Source organism: Microcaecilia unicolor, chromosome 2, assembly GCF_901765095.1.
Source record: "Microcaecilia unicolor chromosome 2, aMicUni1.1, whole genome shotgun sequence".
Lineage (NCBI taxonomy): Eukaryota > Metazoa > Chordata > Amphibia > Gymnophiona > Siphonopidae > Microcaecilia > Microcaecilia unicolor.
Window position 1 is genome coordinate 249,375,794 of NC_044032.1, and position 20,966 is coordinate 249,396,759.

Genomic DNA, 20,966 nt, shown 5'->3' on the forward strand with positions numbered 1-20,966 from the left:
TTGAGTAGAAGGACCCCCTTTATTTTTTCTCATGAAACAATTTTAATGTTCAATTCATTAGTGAGAAATCTGGGACTGATGTATTGCAGTTTTTCCATTTGTAGTTAAATAGTTGACAAATTCACAATAAAATTATTGTCAAAATGTCTCCTTGTACAAAGCGGTGCTCCCGATTTAGCACGCACTAAATGCAAAGAAGTCCATGAAAACTGAATGGGCGTCTTTGCATTCAGCGCACTAATTGATAGTGTTGCTTTGTAAAAGAAGCCCAAAATCAGTAATTTTTTAAAAATCTTTCTGGGGTCTATATAGAGTAGACCTAGGACGTTTCTCCTAACAACCTGCCACACAAACAATTTTCTGTTTATCACCTCAGTAGCACCAGAACAAAATCTCTCCATTAACAGACGCTGTACTTGTCCCCACCTCATCCTAAAGTCCTCTGGGGGACACTCACCTCCTCTTTTACCCCCCCCCCCCCATCCTTTCCTTTTCAAAAACTCCTGTCCTGCCAGTTCTCCTTTGAAAATTTACTTTCTCTACCCAATAATTAGAGTTGGCAGGAGGAGGAAGAGTCCAGCAAGGGGAGGGAGGGGTGTCGCTGAGGCCATCTCCTTCCCCACAGCCAGCAAAGCCAGTACCCTAGTCCACAGGGGAGGGTTGGAGGACTCCATATTTCTGGATCAGGCTGGCAGCAGTGATCACAGCTACATGGGAGAGCACAGGAGCAGCACTTTGCCGATTGTCAGTGGGGAGGAGTGGGAGAGGAAACCTACATTTCCAGCTTGGGCTGGTGAGGGGTGAGGGAAGCAGAAGTAGGGAACAGGTCAGGGCCGGCTGAACACAGTAAGCAGGGTATGCATGGCGGGGGGGGGGGGGGGCGCAAACATTTGAGGGGCACCAGAAACTACCATGCTTACCCTGCGCTACGGCATTCCCACCACACACTGATCACCGCCACACGTTTTCTGCAACAGAGGTTACCATAGAATGTGGATGGAGCAGTAGCAGCCCAGCACATGGAGTAGAAGGCCACCACAGCTCCTTTCCTATGACCACTTCTGCTTGCGCCTTGATGTCATGTTCCTCGTACTTGTGTGCCCCCACCATCCATTCCTGAGTCGCTGCTGCTGTTACCGCTACCACCAGTTGTGTGCATGGGGCCAGAAGGAAGCTGGTTTGGTGCTACAAGCTGGCTATTGCTGCCACCCTGGCCATCTTGCTCATCCAGGGCCTGGTGGTGTGGAGCTTAAGCAGTCTGGAGGATGAGAAGGGGGAGATGAGGGAGACTCCTGGGCAGCAAGGACAGTTCGGGGTGTGGGGACCTGGGGAAGGTAGTCAATGCAGGTGAAAGCTGCAGAGTTGGTAAAACTTTGAAGCCCTTTACTTATTCCCAAATGAGTATGGTACAGGGCTGAGAGGGTTAGTTCATTACCCCTGCTAACTCATCCCTATGGCCTAGATTTACCAAAACGCAGTTCTGCTTCAATGTGGGTTATTTCCCACAAGCCCATTTTCTGCAGTAGGTTCTATTACTAATCCTGCATGTTAATGGTATTACTATGTGGTAATGCAATAGCACACTTTAGTAAATCCAGTCCATGATGATCAAGTTGGATGATAGCAGAGTGGCAGGGGGAGGAACAGGAGTCTGGTTTATCAGCTTTCTTTTTCTTGTTTGGGTTTTTATGTGGGAATCTATATGGCTGCAGCAACATGAGCCTTCATAGCCAACTAGCTGGAGATTTTCCCCCTATAGTTCCCTTCCCCCCCCCCCCCCCCCCCCCCGCCCCAATCTCACAGCACCAGTGCTTGGCTGTGGGGGTGGAGTGAAAGCCCACAAAATGACTTTCTGGGACCCACCTAAGTTAGACCCTGAGTTTAGCCACTAAGACAGACGTGGACAACCACAGTCCCTGAAGGCCACAACCCAATCGGGCTTTCAAGATTTCCACAATGAATATGCAAGAGATTGATTTGCATGTACTGCTTCCATTGTATGCAAATCGATCTCATGCATATTCATTGTGGAAATCTTGAAAACCCGACTGGGTTGGGGCCCTCAAGGAATGTGGTTGCCCACCCCTGCACTGAGTGGTGCTACGATGATTGAGAGTCTCTTTAGAATCTGTATAACACCAGACTTCCCAAGGCAAATTACAACACTTAAGATGAACCCATCAGGAAACAGCATATCCTCACGAAATTTGGCCATGTATTACTGTATTGTACAGAACAGTGTAGAAAAAGGAGTATAAAATACAGCCTTTATTAGTGCTGTTTCCATCAGCTACAACAATGTTAAGCAGTTTTAGTGATATTCAATTTTATTTCATGACTAGTGCAACAAAGCCCGTTTCATCAAAAATGAAACGGGCCCTAGGAAGGCTCTCGTCTAAGCGATTCTTCCCTCCCCTCCATGTCCCATGATTCTGACCTCCCCTCCATGTGCAGCTATTCTCCTCTGCCCTGCCGTCCCCTCCATGTGCCACAATTCTCCTATGCCCTGCTGTCCCCTCCATGTCCAGCGATTCTCCTGTTCCCTGCTCTCCCCTCCGTATCCCAGGATTCTGGCCCCCCCTCCATGTCCAGCGATTCTCCTCTGCCCTGCCCTCCGTGTCCCACGATTCTGGCCTCCCCTCCATGTCCAGCGATTCTCCTGTTCCCTGCCCTCTCCTCCATATCTCAGGATTCTGCCCCTCCCTCCATGTCCAGCGATTCTCCTCTGCCCTCCCCTCAGTGTCCCGCGATTCTGGCCTCCTCTCCATATCCAGTGATTCTCCTCTGCCCTCCCATCCATGTCCCGCGATTCTCCCCTCGCCACCCCTCCCCTCCATGTCCAGCAATTCTCCTCTGCCCTGCCCTCCCATCTGTGCCCCACGATTCTCCCCTCTCCTCCATGTCCAGCGATTCTCCTCTACCTTGCCCTCCCGTGTCCTGCGATTCTCTCCTCTCCTCCCATCCATGTCCATCGATTCTCCTCCTGCCCTCCCCTCGATGTCCCGCGATTGTCTTCCCCTCCATGTCCAGCGATTGTCCTGTGCCCTGCCCTTCCATCCGTGTCCCGCAATTCTCCCCTCCACTCCGTGTCCCGCGATTTTGGCCTCCCCTCCATGTCCCGTGATTCTCCTCTGCCTTGCCCTCCCCTCCCATCCGTGTCCCATGATTGTCCCCTCGCCTCCCATCCCTTTGAAATCCAGCAATTCGCTTCTGCACTTCCCTCCCATCTATGTGCAATTGTCCTGTGCCCTCCCCTCCATGGCCAGTGACTCTGACCTTCCTGCCGCCCTGCCTGTAAGCCATCTTACCTAAGGTCGGAGCGGCAGTAGGCAGGCTGGGCTTGCGTCGCCTCCAGCGTTCCCTCTCAGTGTCCCGCCCTCCTCTGACGTCATTTCGTCTCTACACAAGGGCGGGACACTGAGAGGGAACGCTGGAAGTGAGCTGACGTCACCAACATGTTACGAACCCAGCCAGCCAAAGAACCTTGAGGTACAAATTATTATATATTTATTTCTACATAAGGGAAGCTTTCAAATAAATTAAAAAGCCGTCGAGTAAAAAAAAAAATCTTTTGTTCTTCACCTTTTAAGGCACTGGGCTGAAAAACGGGGCGGGGTTGCAGAAGGGGGAGGGAGAAGAGAGAAAGAAGATTCTGGATGGGGGGGGGGGGGTGGCAACTGATAGTTTGCAGGGGGGCGTCAGAGACCCTAGCACCGACCCTGGAGCAGGTAACAGGGATTTCAAGTACCTGGCTCCTTGCTTTGCGCTCTTGCCCAGCCTGTAGGCACACATGATTGTTAAGGAAAGCAGGGGCTTGCTACGTCACATTTTTGATGTCGCACCTCTCAGTTCATAGTGACACACCAGTGTGTCCTGATCCACTGGCTGACATTCATTGATCTAAGAAAACAACAAATCAAGCAAAAGATATGCAGAATTCCAGACTGAAGTCATAGATGTTAAAAGCCAAAATAATTTATTAGGACCCTACACGGGCCGTGTTTTGGCCAAAAAGGCCTTCTGCAGGGGTCTCTTCCCCGCAAGGCTTCCTGCCGCTCCTCCAGCTCCCGCGACGCGTCCACCAAGCTCCGTCCACAGCTTTCGAAAAGGACTTTTTTTTTTAAAACTCTCCCCTTGCTTAATTTTAATTAGAATATCTAAAGCAGGGGTTCTCAACTCAGTCCTTGGGATATCTCAAGCCAGTCTGGTTTTCAAGATATCTGCAAAAAATATGCATGAGATTAAATTTGCATAAAATGGAGGTAGTGTATGCAAATTTATCTCATGCATATTCATTGTGGGTATCCTGAAAACCAGACTGGCTTGGTGTATCCCAAGGACAGGGTTGAGAACCCCTGATCTAAGTTAATTTTCCTGACTCATTTATTAGCAATTCAACATTGGGACCAACTCTCCTCACCCTGTAATACCAAATGATGTTTTCCACTCTGATCCAGAAGTCATTGCTCAGCACTCATTTTAGTAGTGCAACCCCAACAGAAATCTGAACATTATTTCAAAGTCAGCGTGTGCTAAGAGCACTAAGATCCCTTTCTGGCTGCCTGCAGCGCTTTCACAAGGAGGTGAGAGGTGCTGTCAGGTCAGTGCAGGGGGCCCGATACAGAGGGGGGAGGGAGCGGCGGCGAGGAGGGTAGCTGGAAATCTCGCCTTTTTTAACGGGCTTAACAGCTAGCTTTTCCATAAAAGAACACAGTGAGTTCACGGTCTACCTTTCGTTGAGATTACTTTGAAGTTGGTTGAGAGCCTTTAATTAGCTATTAAGTAACCTCAGGTACAGTGGGGGAAATAAGTATTTGATCCCTTGCTGATTTTGTAAGTTTGCCCACTGACAAAGACATGAGCAGCCCATAATTGAAGGGTAGGTTATTGGTAACAGTGAGAGATAGCACATCACAAATTAAATCCGGAAAATCACATTGTGGAAAGTATATGAATTTATTTGCATTCTGCAGAGGGAAATAAGTATTTAATCCCTCTGGCAAACAAGACCTAATACTTGGTGGCAAAACCCTTGTTGGCAAGCACAGCGGTCAGACGTCTTCTGTAGTTGATGATGAGGTTTGCACACATGTCAGGAGGAATTTTGGTCCACTCCTCTTTGCAGATCATCTCTAAATCATTAAGAGTTCTGGGCTGTCGCTTGGCAACTCGCAGCTTCAGCTCCCTCCATAAGTTTTCAATGGGATTAAGGTCTGGTGACTGGCTAGGCCACTCCATGACCCTAATGTGCTTCTTCCTGAGCCACTCCTTTGTTGCCTTGGCTGTATGTTTTGGGTCATTGTCGTGCTGGAAGACCCAGCCACGACCCATTTTTAAGGCCCTGGCGGAGGGAAGGAGGTTGTCACTCAGAATTGTACGGTACATGGCCCCATCCATTCTCCCATTGATGCGGTGAAGTAGTCCTGTGCCCTTAGCAGAGAAACACCCCCAAAACATAACATTTCCACCTCCATGCTTGACAGTGGGGACGGTGTTCTTTGGGTCATAGGCAGCATTTCTCTTCCTCCAAACACGGCGAGTTGAGTTCATGCCAAAGAGCTCAATTTTTGTCTCATCTGACCACAGCACCTTCTCCCAATCACTCTCGGCATCATCCAGGTGTTCACTGGCAAACTTCAGACGGGCCGTCACATGTGCCTTCCGGAGCAGGGGGACCTTGCGGGCACTGCAGGATTGCAATCCGTTATGTCGTAATGTGTTACCAATGGTTTTCGTGGTGACAGTGGTCCCAGCTGCCTTGAGATCATTGACAAGTTCCCCCCTTGTAGTTGTAGGCTGATTTCTAACCTTCCTCATGATCAAGGATACCCCACGAGGTGAGATTTTGCGTGGAGCCCCAGATCTTTGTCGATTGACAGTCATTTTGTACTACTTCCATTTTCTTACTATGGCACCAACAGTTGTCTCCTTCTCGCCCAGCGTCTTACTGATGGTTTTGTAGCCCATTCCAGCCTTGTGCAGGTGTATGATCTTGTCCCTGACATCCTTAGACAGCTCCTTGCTCTTGGCCATTTTGTAGAGGTTAGAGTCTGACTGATTCACTGAGTCTGTGGACAGGTGTCTTTCATACAGGTGACCATTGCCGACAGCTGTCTGTCATGCAGGTAACGAGTTGATTTGGAGCATCTACCTGGTCTGTAGGGGCCAGATCTCTTACTGGTTGGTGGGGGATCAAATACTTATTTCCCTCTGCAGAATGCAAATAAATTCATATACTTTCCACAATGTGATTTTCCGGATTTAATTTGTGATGTGCTATCTCTCACTGTTACCAATAACCTACCCTTCAATTATGGGCTGCTCATGTCTTTGTCAGTGGGCAAACTTACAAAATCAGCAAGGGATCAAATACTTATTTCCCCCACTGTATGTTGCCATCTTTACCAGGTACAGAGGTCTCTTTGCACACAATTTGGCAGATGCTTGTAAAAATGGACTCTGGAATTACTAAATGTTCTTCGGAATTATCCTCTTTGGTTATTACTGTTGGGCAATTGTTTCAGAAACAAGAAACTACAACTCAAAAGCTGCAGCATGATATATCAGAGGTGCAGATCAAGATTCAAGAAAGAGAGCACGTGATTAGTGGGCTGCTAAAGAAAAAACTTATGATGCACAGAAAATTGGAGCAAGTCACAAATGACCTCAGACATTTAAATTTACAAATTTGAATTTCCTTAAGGTTTATGGACAAACTTCAATGATTACATGGAAGAATTTTCTGCTACAAGTTTTTGGGATGGAAGATACATTTTTTTCCTCCAGTTAATATGGATTACTATTTGCCTCAGAGAAGTATCAGGTCTGAACTTAACAATCAACAAGTTCTTGATATTTCTGCAATATTGGAATCTTCTGTTGAGGAAATATAGGAAAGAGCTACCTTAGTGGTGAGCTTCACCTTTGCGCAAGATTTAAATGCTGTTCTGAGACTATATTTTCACAATCCGAATTTGCAGTATCTGGGACAAAGAATATGGATATATACCCTGATGTGGCTAGAGCCACACAGGAGAGACATAAACTGTTTCTAGCCATGTGGCAAGAAACAATTTCCTTGGGTGCCTCATTCTTTTTACGATATCCCTGTAAATGTTTGGTAAAATATTTGAATGTTCAGTATATATTCTTTTTACCAGACCAAGAAGTTGTCCATAGCAACCACTGTACCAGTTGTTGAAGCTTAGTGAGGGAAGTAGGTAGCTGTTAATGCCTTTTTTCCTTTCTCTTTTCTTTACTTAAGTACTCCAGTTATACCAACTCTGCCCCAGTTTGTATTGTGGGCTAAAGAGAAATACCAAGGATTTTGGATTTTTTTCCTGTGATATTATTATCCTTTTGGTTATTACTTTTTCCTGTAATTTCTATGTTTCTGTAAGCAAGATTACTTGTGATGATTATGTTTAAACTTTGTAAATAAAATCATTAAAAAAATAAAAATAAAAGGCACAGTTTCCTGAACTGTTTGCTACATGCTCTGTAATGAAGTCAGGTATCTATTTCTGAGTGGTTTTAAAAAGGATGCTTGTAATCCAGAACCCCTGCCCCTTCCCCACAACTACAGCTCCTGAGAAACATTGACAGTGGTTTCAGATGCTGACCATGGACCAGTGTGATGTACATTTTTAGACAATGCTCTCTCTCCCTCCAATCTTTAGAAACACGAGCGTTAGTTTTCTAGTTGTTGGACTTGCTGTACTACATCCGCTGATATGCTCAGCTGCTCCATTAAGCACGCAGTCTGCTGAATGAGCCAGTTCAGATTCTGCTCGGCACCTTTGCACTCTTCCGTCATCTTGTGACTTTCTGAATTGGGAAGCGCAGCCTCGGCACTGCTCTTAACAGAGTCCGCAGCAAGGGCAGGAGCCTGCTCGTTGAGCACTCTGTCTTCAGACCCAGTGCGCTCTTCCTGCTGTGCAGTGTCATTGCTCAGGTCCATATCCTGGACGGCATCCAACAACTCCGCAGGCTGAGGCTGCTGATTAAAGGAGCTGAGACGCCGTAACACTTGCTCCTCATACCGTCCAACAGCTTCCAGCAGGCTGCTTATGCGGGCTAGAAGAGCACAGCCAGTTTCTTGAAGGCGACACCAGGATAGCAAGGCACTGAGGAATCAAAGATAAAGATGAGTGTGAAAATAATACTGACATGATGCTAAAAGTTAATCTTCTGTCAAAAAAAAAAAAAGAGAAGGGGGGGGGGGGGAATAACTCAGGCAAAACAATTCAATAAAATAAATAAAATATGAATCCACAGCAGCTCAGAAATCTGCACAGCAGAGGCCATATACTTTCATGGGGAAAACAGTGCTATATAAAGGTTACAGAACTGGCTGCTGCTTTTTGGGGACATATCACTACAAGTATGTAGCACTTACATTTGATGGTGAAGATAGGATACCCCTCCAAATATCATTATCACGGCAGTTTTGCACTTTAGATTTCTTCGCAATTCCCCATACAAACAGACCTGGTCTACCATATCAATTGCCACAATTCAGGCTTCCAGATGGAAGACCAGAACTGAACCCACAGGTATATGGGAGGGCAATTCTGTGAAAGGTGCCAAGATGGCACCTATCTGGAGCCTGTTTTATAAAGGAAAGTAGATGCTTACTTTCCTATACAGAATATTATTGAAAAATTATTTCTTACCTGATAATTTTCTTTCCTTTACTCACAGCAGATGAATCCAGAGACTTGTGGGTTGTGACCATCTACAAACAAGTTCATCTAAAATATAAAAATGCAGCAACAAGTTCCAACAGAAAGAACTAACTGACAGGAACCGCCAGAAAAACGGTGGGCCTCTGGATTCACCTGTTGCAACTAAAGGAAAGAAAATTATCAGGTAATAAATAATTTTTGTTCCTTAGCATCAGCAGCAGATGAATCTTGAGACTTGTGGGATGTAGCAAAGCAGTCCTAAAGAAGGGTGGGAACCTGTAGTTCCCGCGGATGGCACCGATACTGCAAAAGATGCAACCGACCGAGTGGAGACATCCAAACAGTAGAGTCTGGAGAAGGTATGCAAGGAAGACAATGTCACCACCCTATGTATTTCCTCCAGGGAAAACAGATGGGCTTCCACCCAGGAAGTCATGACAGCTTGGGTAAAAGGTGCCCGGAATCCGTCCGAAAGAGGTTTACCCATTAGTAAACATGCAAACTAGCCTCCTTCACCAAGCAAGCTAGCATGGCTTTGGAAGCTACATTACCTTCCGAGGTCCCGAGCAAAACATGAATGAATGATCTGACCAATGGAGCTCGTTGGTCACTTCCAAATACTGTAGGAGTATATGGCGAACGTCAAGGAAGTGGGAAGAAACAAAGGTTGGTTGAGATGAAAGGCAGAAACTACTTTAGGAAGAAAAAAAGGTTGGTTGAGATGAAAGGCAGAAACTACTTTAGGAAGAAAACATGAGATGTGTGCCCCGTCACCCCTTCAGGAGAAATCTGGAGGATCTCAACAGGATGAAGGCTGGAGTTCCAAATTATGCTTGGACTGATACCTGGATCTCTGATTAAAACTAGGCTGCCCTGGACGATAGCACCTGGTATCTTTAAAACAAGGGCGAGCCTGACCCAAACGGAAAGACAGCTTAGACTTGTCCTCAGGTAGACGCTGAGTCTTTGAGTCACCCAGATCTTTCACCAACTTCGCTAAGTCCTCACCAAAAGGAAAGACAGCTTAGACTTGTCCTCAGATAGACGCTGAGTCTTTGAGTCACCCAGATCTTTCACCAACTTCGCTAAGTCCTCACCAACCAACAGCTTGCCTTTAAAAAGGGAGCTTAACCAGTCGTAGGTTGAAGCTGCATCTGCCGCCCAGTGGCACAACCACAGCAAATGACAGGCTGTGACAGCCAAAGACATCTGCTTGGTCGACGCCTGAATCAAGCCATACAAGGAATCTGCCAAATATGCCAGCTCCATCTCCACATCTGGCAATTCAGGAGGAGGCTGACTGTCGAGACTTCTGGAAGGAATCTGAAATCTGTTGCACCCAGCTAAGGCACGCCCTAGCAGCACACGAGATGCAGATAGCCACCTGCAGAGAAAGAGAACTTCTGAATTGTCAGAGGAAGGCTGTGTTGCATCCACCAGTTAAGGCTGAGTTTGACTTGGAGGGTCCAAGAAAGATGGAGACCAACAGCTGAGAAGGAACCCCTAAAGTGGTCTGATGTGGAATCTAGTCCATGGAAGAATATCCAAGATAGAGGCCATTGCACCCAGAACTTGAGCATATTCCCAGACTCCAGGACCTGGTAGGGAAAGTAGAATCTGACTTGGGTGTAAACCTTTTGCTGATGAACAACAGGAAGAAATGTCTTCCCTAAGCCTACGTCGAATATCACTCCCAGATATGCCAAGATTTGTGTTGGAAACAACTGACACTTGGTAAAATGGAATACAAATCCTAAGGACTGAAGAAGAGTAGCTACCTTGGATGAAACTTGCAAATCAAGCAAATTGCGAGGTATGGATGAACCTATGATCCATCCTTGCGAAGGAAGGCTGCCACTACCACCATGACCTTGAAATAATGTCCTTGATGTGGAAAGGCTGAATGACAGGATGATAAATTGATAATGTTTACCAAGGATTGCAAATCACAAAGTTTTTTGTGGGAAGGTGAAGTAGGAATATGAAAGTACACTTCCTTGAGATCCAGGGAGGTTAGAAACTCTCCCTGATGGTCTGAAACTATTACAGACTGCAATGTGAAATGTTGAACCTTTAACACTCTGCTGACTCTTTTGATGTCCAAACCCAGGTGAAATGAAGCTCCCTTCTTTGGAACTACAAAGTAAATGGAATAACTTCCCTTTCCCTAACTGCAACTGGGGACAGTCTCGACTGTGCCTAAATGAAGAAGTGTTTGCAAGGTGACTTGAACTGCTTGATATTTGGGCTGGAGTTTGCATGGAGATTCCAAGAAAAAAGCTGCAGTGAAATGGGAGAACTCCAGTTTGTAACCTTGCTTTAGTATTTTCAAGACACATTGGTCTGAGGTAATTCTGGTTCACTCCTCATGGAACCTGGAGAGGAGTCCTGCTATTATAAAACCTGAGGAATGAACCAATACCCCATCATTGGGAGATGCCGAAGGCAATAGTAGACCTAGAGTTGGAAGCTGAGTTCTCTCTGTCAGCATGAAAGGCAACTTGTCTTTGTTGAAGTGGAAAATGTGGGAGAGAGGTTCTGGAAGCCAAATTTAGGCTCTTAGGTAGAAAGCTCAAATCCAGATCCTCTAGGGTAGCATTTTCTGAAATGCTACCTGTTCCACGCACAGGGCCGAAGAGACAGGCAGAGCTCTGGAGTCTCAATGCGTGGATAATGGTGCAGGGAGGAGGGTTTTAGATTTGTTAGGAACTGGGCAACATTCTGGGGAAGGGGGAGCCTATTCCTAAAGGATGGGCTCCACCTTAACCAGGGTGGGACCAGGCTGCTGGCGTCGGCTTTTAAAAAGGAGATAGAGCAGCTTTTAAACTAGAAATGGGGGGAAGGCCGACAGTCGCTCAAAAGCGCATGGTCCGGGATAAGTTATCTTGCAAAGATACCTCACAAACAGGGAAGATAGGGTTTCTGGATAGTGAGGTTGCGCAACAGACCGTGGTAGGCCAGGTGCCCTTAAATACAACTAAAGATCAGACAAAAGATGGCAAATCAGTAGTGTCCAGTACTAAGCATCATGCAAATAGGAACAACAAACATACTTTGAAATGTCTATATGTAAATGCTAGGAGTCTAAGAAATAAGATGGGAGAGTTGGAATATATTGCACTAAACGAAAAATTGGATATAAACAGGCATTACTGAGACCTGGTGGAAGGAGGATAATCAGTGGGACACTGTCATACCGGGGTACAAAGTATATCGTAGTGATAGGGTGGACCGGACTGGTGGAGGGGTAGCATTGTATATTAACGAGAGCCTTGACTCAGATAGATTACAAATTCAGCAGGACACAAATCACACCCTTGAATCATTGTGGGTTGAAATTCCATGTATAAAAGGGAAAAGGACGGTGACAGGAGTGTACTACCATCTGCCTCGCCAGGATGAGCAGGTAGACGCAGAAATCATAAAAGAAATCAGAGACGCTAACAAAATAGGCAATGTGATAATAATGGGTGACTTCAATTATCCAAATATAGACTGGGTAAATGTAACATTGGGACACGCTAGAGAGGTACAATTCCTTGATGAAATCAAGGACAGCTTTATGGAGCAGCTGGTGCAGGAGCCGACGAGAGAAGAAAAAATTCTAGACTTGGTCCTTAGTGGATCGCATGATCTGGTGAGGGATGTTATGGTACTGGGGCCGCTTGATAACAGTGATCATAATATGATCAGTTTTGATATCAACCTTGAATTAACTATATACAGGAAGTCAAATACGTTAGCGTTTAACTTTAAAAAAGGAGACTATGATAAAATGAGAAGAACGGTGGAAAAAAAACTTAGGGGGACAACTGAGAGGGTAAAAACTGTACAACAGGCATGGACGCTGTTCAAAAATACCATCCTGGAGGCCCAGGCCAAACATATTCCACAAATTGGAAAAGAAAGACGGAACTCCAAAAGACAGCCGACCTGGTTGAAAAGTGAGGTGAAGGAAGCTATTAGGGCTAAAAGAAATGCTTTCAGAAAATGGAAGAAGGAACCGTCTGAAAATAACAAGAAGCAGCATAAGGAGTGTCAAAGCAAATGCAAGGCGCAGATAAAGAAGGCCAAGAGGGATTACGAAAAAAAGATAGCATTAGAGGCAAAAAAGCATAGTAAAATAATTTTTCGGTATATTAAAAGCAGGAAGCCGGCAAAAGAATCGGTTGGGCCGCTGGATGACCGAGGGGTAAAAGGGGCGATCAAGGAAGACAAAGACGTAGCGGAGAGATTGAATGAATTCTTTGCTTCGGTCTTCACCGAGGAAGATTTGGGTGGGATACCAGTGTCGGAAATGATATTTCAAGCGGACGAGTCGGAGAAAATTACTGACTTCACGGTAAACCTGGAGGACGTAATGGGGCAGTTCAGCAAACTGAAGAGTAGCAAATCTCCTGGACTGGATGGTATTCATCCTAGAGTACTGATGGAACTGAAAAATGAGCTTGCGGAGCTACTGCTAGTGATATGCAATTTATCCTTAAAATCGAGCGTGGTACCGGAAGATTGGAGGGTGGCCAATGTAACGCCCATTTTTTAAAAAGGTTCCAGGGGAGATCCGGGAAATTATAGACCGGTGAGTCTGATGTCGGTGCCGGGGAAAATGGTACAGGCTATTATTAAAAACAAAATTACAGAGCACATCCGAGGACATGGATTACTGAGACCGAGTCAACACGGCTTTTGTGTGGGGAAATCTTGCCTGACCAATTTACTTCAATTCTTTGAAGGAGTAAACAAACACGTGGACAAAGGGGAGCCAGTTGATATTGAGGCATATTTTCAAAGCACTTAGCCTTCCAAAGTTCCATAGGTTTCTATGGAACTTTGGAAGGCTAAGTGCTTTGAAAATATCTGGATTTTCAAAAGGCGTTTGACAAGGTACCTCATGAAAGGCTACAGAGGAAATTGGAGGGTCATGGGATAGGAGGAAAAGTCCTATTGTGGATTAAAAACTGGTTGAAAGATAGGAAACAGAGCGTGGGGTTAAAAGGGCAGTATTCACAATGGAGAAGGGTAGTTAGTGGGGTTCCTCAGGGGTCTGTGCTAGGACCGCTGCTTTTTAATATATTTATAAATGATTTAGAGATGGGAGTAACTAGCGAGGTAATTAAATTTGCTGATGACACAAAGTTATTCAAAGTCGTTAACTCGCAACACGATTGTGAAAAATTACAGAAGGACCTTACGAGACTGGGAGACTGGGCAGCTAAATGGCAGATGACGTTTAATGTGAGCAAGTAAGTGCAAGGTGATGCATGTGGGAAAAAAGAACCCGAATTATAGCTACGTCATGCAAAGTTCCACGTTAGGAGTTACGGACCAAGAAAGGGATCTGGGTGTCGTCGTCGTCGATTATTATTATTTATTGCACTTGCATCCCACATTTTCCTACCTCTTTCCAGGCGCAATATGGCTTACAAAACATCATGGATAATGGAAATGAGAAGAGAATAGATATTTGGTGTTACAGAAGGATGTTGGATTGCATGGTAATGGAATGCATTAAAGTAATATAATAGAAGGCATTATTAACATTTCTGGATATATGTATGAGTTTCACATGATTTGATCTTTGTGGTATATCTTGTCAAAGATATGGGTCTTTAGTAGTTTACGGAAGTTGGTCAGTTCATAGGTCGCTTTTAGGTTGCGTGGCAATGCGTTCCAGAATTGCGTGCTCATATAGGAAAAGGTTGATGCGTGCATTAATTTGTATTTTAGACCTTTACAGTTGGGGAAATGAAGAGTAAGGAATGTGCGAGATGATTGTTTAGCATTCCTGGGTGGTAGGTCTATCAAGTCTGACATGTAGGCTGGGGCATCGCCATGGATGATTTTGAGGCATATTTTCAAAGCACTTTGGGAGGCTAAGTTCCATAGGTTTCTATGGAACTTTGGGAGGCTAAGTGCTTTGAAAATGAGCCTCTTTATGTACTAGGGTACATACGTTCTTTGAGTGGGAGCCAGTGTAGCTTCTCTCGTAGGGGTTTTGCACTTTCGTATTTTGATTTTCCAAATATGAATCTGGCCGCCGTGTTCTGGGCTGTTTGGAGTTTGAGTATTTGCTCCTTGCAGCCAGCGTAGAGTAAATTGCAGTAGTCTAGATGACTAATGATTGTACCAGATTACGGAAGATGGTTCTTGGGAAGAATGGTCTTACTCTTTTTAATTTCCACATTGAGTGGAACTGAAACCTTCTGCTCAGTGTGCTGCTGCGGCTCGGTAAGCGAATAGAATGTTGGGTATTATTAGGAAAGGTATGGAAAACAGGTGTGAGGATGTTATAATGCCGTTATATCGCTCCATGGTGCGACCGCACCTAGAGTATTGTGTTCAATTCTGGTTGCCGCATCTCAAGAAAGATATAATGGAATTGGAAAAGGTGTAGCGAAGGGCGACTAAAATGATAGCGGGGATGGGACGACTTCCCTATGAAGAAAAACTAAGGAGGCTAGGGCTTTTCAGCTTGGAGAAGAGACGGCTGAGGGGAGACATGATAGAGGTATATAAAATAATGAGTGGAGTGGAACAGGTGGATGTGAAGAGTCTGTTCATGCTTTCCAAAAATACTAGGACTAGGGGGCATGCGATGAAACTATAGTGTAGTAAATTTAAAACAAATCGGAGAAAATTTTTCTTCACCCAACGCGTAATTAAACTCTGGAATTTGTTGCCGGAGAACGTGGTGAAGGCGGTTAGCTTGGCAGAGTTTAAAAGGGGGTTAGACGGGTTCCTAAAGGACAAGTCCATAAACCGCTACTAAATGGACTTGGGAAAAATCCACAATTCCAGGAATAACATGTATAGAATGTTTGTGGGAGGGGGGTGCGACTGCGAGCATGGGTGAATGTGTGTGAGATTGTGGGGGTTGTGGAGGCCGTGGGTACTTGGACTGAGAGGGGTTGGGGATGGTGGAGGGAGAAAACTAAAAACAAGAACAGGAGGGAGTGACGCAGATGTTATGCTCTGTTATGTAGTGATAGGTCACAGAATTTGTACTAGAATTTAAGAAGTTAAGTGGCACTGATGTGCTATACAGATAGAGCAATGGATTTGTGAGATTTTGTATATTTTTATGTATGTATATATATGTATGTGTGTATATATATATATATATGTATATATCTTGTGGTGTGCTACTGTTGGTTTATGATTATATGGTTGCAGGCTGTGTTTATTCCTCTTGTCAATAAAAATTATTATAAAAAAAAAGAATGTTTGTACATTTGGGAAGCTTGCCAGGTGCCCCTGGCCTGGATTGCCCGCTGTTGTGGACAGGATGCTGAGCTCGATGGACCCTTGGTCTTTTCCCAGTATGGCATTACTTATGTACTTATGTACTAAATGGTAACCCTGAAAGTTAGATTTGCCTGGCCTGTAGCACTTGGCCTCAAGAAACCTAAGACAAGGCTGAGAGGATTTAAAAGTATCTTTAGACTTGCCCTCTGGCAATTTCTGAGACTTGGAGTCCCCTGGGTCTTTACCCAACTTCACTAGATTTTCTCCAAACGGAAGTTTATCTCTAAAGGTTAGCTTGCTAAATGTGACTTAGAAGTCACATCAGCTGTACAATGCCTAAGTCAGAGCTATCTTCTTGCTGAGAAGGTCAATTGGCTGGTGTGGCCATGCACTAGAACTGGCTGGCATATTGGAGCTAAGTAGTGTGGCAGAAAGTCAGAGCTAGATGGTATAGCAGAATATGGCTGTTTGTACCACTGTGAATTACTGATGGCAAGCTGCAGTGGGACTTGAACCAGCAACCTCTGTGCTTTCTCAGCTGGCTGCTTTAACCATTAAGCTATTCCTCTACATTGAAGTAACTCTGTAATATCGCTAGCTGTCCACTACAGTGAAAAGGTGCAAAAGTGCAACAGAAGCATTTAGAGACACTACAGCTAGTGGTACCACTGATACAGCAGTGAGGGGCTGGAGCTGGTATGAAATAGTTTGGGCCAGTGACAGTGTGTAATATCAGAGAGCAGAGCTGCTGTGGCAAACCAACACAGCTAACATTTAGCACTGTAGCGTAGTGTTAGCTGACCCAGCCATGCAATGGAGCTGCTTATCAAGACAAGCAATATGGGAGAGAGAAATAAAATAAGCCCCAATTTAAATGGAGCCGACTTCCACAGCTTTTAATATGATGCACAAACCAGCCTTGAACCTATGACCATCAGGTTGAAAGCCAGCCACCTTCCAGAATAAAACTATTTTGCTGTAAATACTGCACCTGAAGAAAATGCCACCATGGCAGCACTGAGGTTCCATGGTTACCATGGCGACCAGGAGAGATATGGGAAAAGTGTACTAACCTCAGAAAATAACTCAATATGTAACATTTCTCACAGAAACATGGAGCCAACAGCACTAAGCCTAACTCTAAACGCCTTTGTAAAGGTGCTAAAAAAGGAATACCTGTACTGTCAATATAAATAGAGTTCTGGTAACAAACAAAATAAAAGTTCCACAAAAGAAGTGAGGGAAACTTTAAGGATGTTGGTTTTTTTTTTTTTAAATAAGTAACTGCCTTCTGTGAAAAAAAACTAAGGGGACTCTAGCTCTCTAAATGAAAGGTATTGAACAATATGAGAACACCAAATAGGCCCTGTCACAAAATGCCTAGCCACCCGCCTAGGGTTACCCCATGGTCACTTAGGGGGTCTATCCCCAACACAGCTCAAGTCTACCTGCACCTTGTGCTCTACACTAGCACCCTCCTCCCACCAACTGGGTCACAACTGCCTCTGGGCAAGTCTCCCGCTCTCCAATTATCCTTAGTGATTTCTAGGTTACTGGAGCCACACTCCCAGTGGTCCCACAGTTCCCAGAAAGCACTCACAAACCCAGCACACAAATCACCAGGATTTTTTTTATCAGTCTAGACAAACAGGGCGAACAAACAATTGTTTATTCTCTTATAAAATATTGAACAGTGGAACAAAATAGTGCAATTGGCGAACAATAACAGGTAACTGAAATATGGATCATTTATAACACAAACTAAACACTTCCATACTTCCTAGAAAGTACCTGGGGAGATCAGGACATATATCTGTTCAGAGAGCTTCAGCAAACAGATCTCTCTCTCCTTCTCCCAGGCTGAAAATGAAGCAACAGCCAGCATCTGCTGGGTAATTTCAACCTCCTGGCCAATCAGAGCCCAGAATAGTCAAGTTTCAAATAAAAACTGGTTATATCACTACAGGAACTTCCTATTATCTGTTGGCCAACTAAAAGAAAAAGAAGTCTGTCTTCGTCATATTGTCATATTTCCACTGGAGGTTTTGACAGCCATTTTGGATGGCTTGAGGTATGTGACAAAGAATGAGTGGGCATCACTTCTGCCTCACTAAACACCAGAGACCTCTGGTAAGCCCAGGGACTGGGTTGGGGGGTGGAGGGGAGTGAAGTGGCCAGTCGGGGAAGAGTTGCCTTAAAGATTTGGGGCAGGAAGGGGAAGTTTTAACCTTAGGGAGGCTGCCATATACCAGGCTCTTGCACATACATGAAGGACTCCCCTGCCGGGGGATAGGGAGTGCTGCTTGGGCAGGATTTGTGTGCCTTGAAGGGGGCTGGTGTCAGAGGGGGTGGGGTGACGGTACTGGGGCCTTTAGGAGAGGAAGTGGCAATTTTAGAAAGCTGCTGCCACGTGTTCAGGGGAGGGGTGGAATCAGTGGTGTGCTGGAAAATTTTAACAACAGATTCCCTCTCCAGATGCAGCCAACCCTGCAATTTGGGGGGGAGGGGGGAGGGCTGGGGTGGACTAGGGGGGGCAATTCATTCCTCTCTCTCCCTCCTGTGCGGGCACACTAGGCATACCTTTGCTGGTAGGGACGCTGAGCCCCACCAGCCAAATAAATGGACTACCGTGTTTCCCCGAAAATAGGACATCCCCCGAAAATAAGACCTAGTAGAGGTTTTGCTGCAATTGGTAAATTAAGGCCTCCCCCGAAAGTAAGACCTAGCAAAGTTTTTCTTTTGAAGCAGGGCCGCCGAGAGCCGGACAAGACCGCCACCCCCACCCGAGGTCACCCCTCCACCCGAGATCGCCGGGCCCCCCTCCCCCCGCCCTCCCGGAACTAACCTGAAGCGCCTCCTTTCACCTTCGCAGCAAGCAGCAGCAGGGCAGGCCACTCCTTCCTTCCGTGTCCCGCCCTCGCCTGACATAACGTCTGCGAGGGCGGGACACGGAAGGAAGGAGTGGCCTGCCCTGCTGCTGCTTGCTGCGAGTGCGAAGGTGAAAGGAGGCGTTTAAGGTTAGTTCCGGCCGGGAGCGAAGGAGGGCGGGTGGAGGGGGGGCGACCCCGAAGTTTCCCCGAAAAATAAGACATCCCCTGAAAATAAGACCTAGCGCGTCTTGGGGAGCAAAAATTAATATAAGACAGTGTCTTATTTTCGGGGAAACACGGTTACCAACACTCCCTGCTGTTTGCTTCTGGCTCTGAGCAGCATGCCAGGAATTTTCACACATACTTGCACGAGAAGTCCTGGCATGCTGCTCAGAGCCAGAAACAAGCAGTGGAGAGCAGTGGTTGCCCATTTACTTGGCTGCTGGGGCTCGGTATCCCTGCCAGCAAAGGTAAAGCATTTCTGAGATACCAAGGGAGGCCCTTCTTAAAGCTGGAGATTTACCATCACTCTGCTAGAGATTGAAGGCCAGTGAGTGAGGTTTTTCTTGTGGGTCCCAGCCATGTCTAAAACCAGTTGTGGCAGACGCACATTCCAAAAACTGGCATATTCTAATCAATAAATAGAAAATACAATTCTATTTTCTACCTTTGTTATCTGGTCATTTTATTTTTCTTATTATGTTGGTCCCAGTCTCTGGTTTCTGCTTTCCTCTTTCTTCTCTTAACTGTTTTGTCAGAGTCTCCTTGTCCATTTGTCACTTCCTTTCTCTTCATGCCCACCATCATTCTTATCTCTGCATTCCTATCTGACCCAGCATCACCCCTGTGTCTTCCCACCATTTTGAGCATCTCCCTATTCTTGCCCTGCCCAACATAACTCTTTTGTGTCCCTATGCCCCCCGCCACATACCAGCATCTCTCCTTCTCTCTTCCCTCCCCCTGCACCCCACCCAGGGGTCTAGAAAGTATTCCTCTCTCTTCCCTCGCTCCTGTTCTGTCTCCTCTTTGCAGGGCCAGCATCTCTCAGTCTTCCTGCTTTGTGGGTCCTGACACCACTCTCCTGTCTTGTCCTTCCAATCCTCTCCCCAAATCCAGCACCTTGTCCTCTTCTCCCTGCCCTCTTTCTTCCTCATTCTCCTCATTGAATCTTTCTTCCCTACCTAACCTCTCTTCCTCCTTGCTCCCCCCCATGCAGTACATCTCTCCCTCCCTACCCATCCTGATGCAGCACCTCTCTCCCTCCCTACCCATCCTGATGCAGCACCTCTCCCTCCTTACCCCCCCCCCCATGCAGTACCTGTCTTACTTGTGTCGTTGCCCATTCCCCCAATGCAGCACCTCTCTCTTTCTCTGCACCCCATACAGCACCCGTCTCCTAGCCCCCCCCCATGCAGCATCTCCCTCGTTGCCGCTCTTGATGCAGCACATCTGTCCCTCCCTCCCCCCATGTAGTATCTGACTGGCTGGCTGGCTCCCTTTTTGCCCCCCCTTCCTGAAGCAGCTCCTCTCTGCTCTCTCCCTCTCTGTCCCCCCCCCCCCCCACCCCGCACCTCCTTTTTCTAAGTTCTGCAGCCGCCGCAATTAATTTTTTTAAAGCAGTGTTGGCACACGTCAGCAAGAGCAAGCTGCTTCAGCCAATCCTAGGGGCCTTCCTTCAGCATGTCTCTCCCCCGAGGGCTGAAGGAAGGCACCCAGGATTAGATGAAACAGCCTGTTCCTGCTGACCTGTGCCAGCACTGCTTTAAAAAAAATAATCGTGGCAAAAGAAGATAAGGTAAGGAGGTGTAGAGGAAGATAAAGAGAGAGAGTGTGTAAGTGCAGAGAGAAGCTGCATGGAGGGCGATGGTGGGGATGATGCCCGAGTGAGCCACAAGGGAGGAGGAAAACGCCGCCAGGAGGGGACCCGAGTCACCTGAGTCCAAATTTTGGGAGCTGGTTGAAGTAGCTACTTTAACAGCCGCTTCCAAAATTCTTAAAAAGCTAACAAATGGCTCTCGTGAGCCAGCTCCAGCACACCACAGGGTGGAATGTACATTTTGTTCCCCATGAGCAGCTTTCTAAAATGACTGCTCCCTCAGTATGTGGAGGGACTTTAACATGCAGTCCTCTTGTAAAATTGTTTGGGAATTCCCACATCCTGATT

The 20,966-nt window shown here is 46.1% G+C and overlaps 1 protein-coding gene across 2 annotated transcripts in view; it reads right to left on the reverse strand.

Annotated features, from left to right (window-relative positions):
• Positions 1 to 6,393: 6,393 nt before the first annotated feature.
• Positions 6,394 to 20,966, reverse strand: part of YAE1 (YAE1 maturation factor of ABCE1) — a 30,139-nt gene continuing 15,566 nt past the window's right edge. For both annotated transcript variants that reach the window (XM_030193890.1, XM_030193889.1), the window contains exon 3: positions 6,394 to 8,126. In XM_030193890.1, coding sequence (XP_030049750.1) covers positions 7,691 to 8,126 — 436 coding nt within the window. In that variant the 3' untranslated portion in view covers positions 6,394 to 7,690. The remainder of the gene's footprint in view (positions 8,127 to 20,966) is intronic.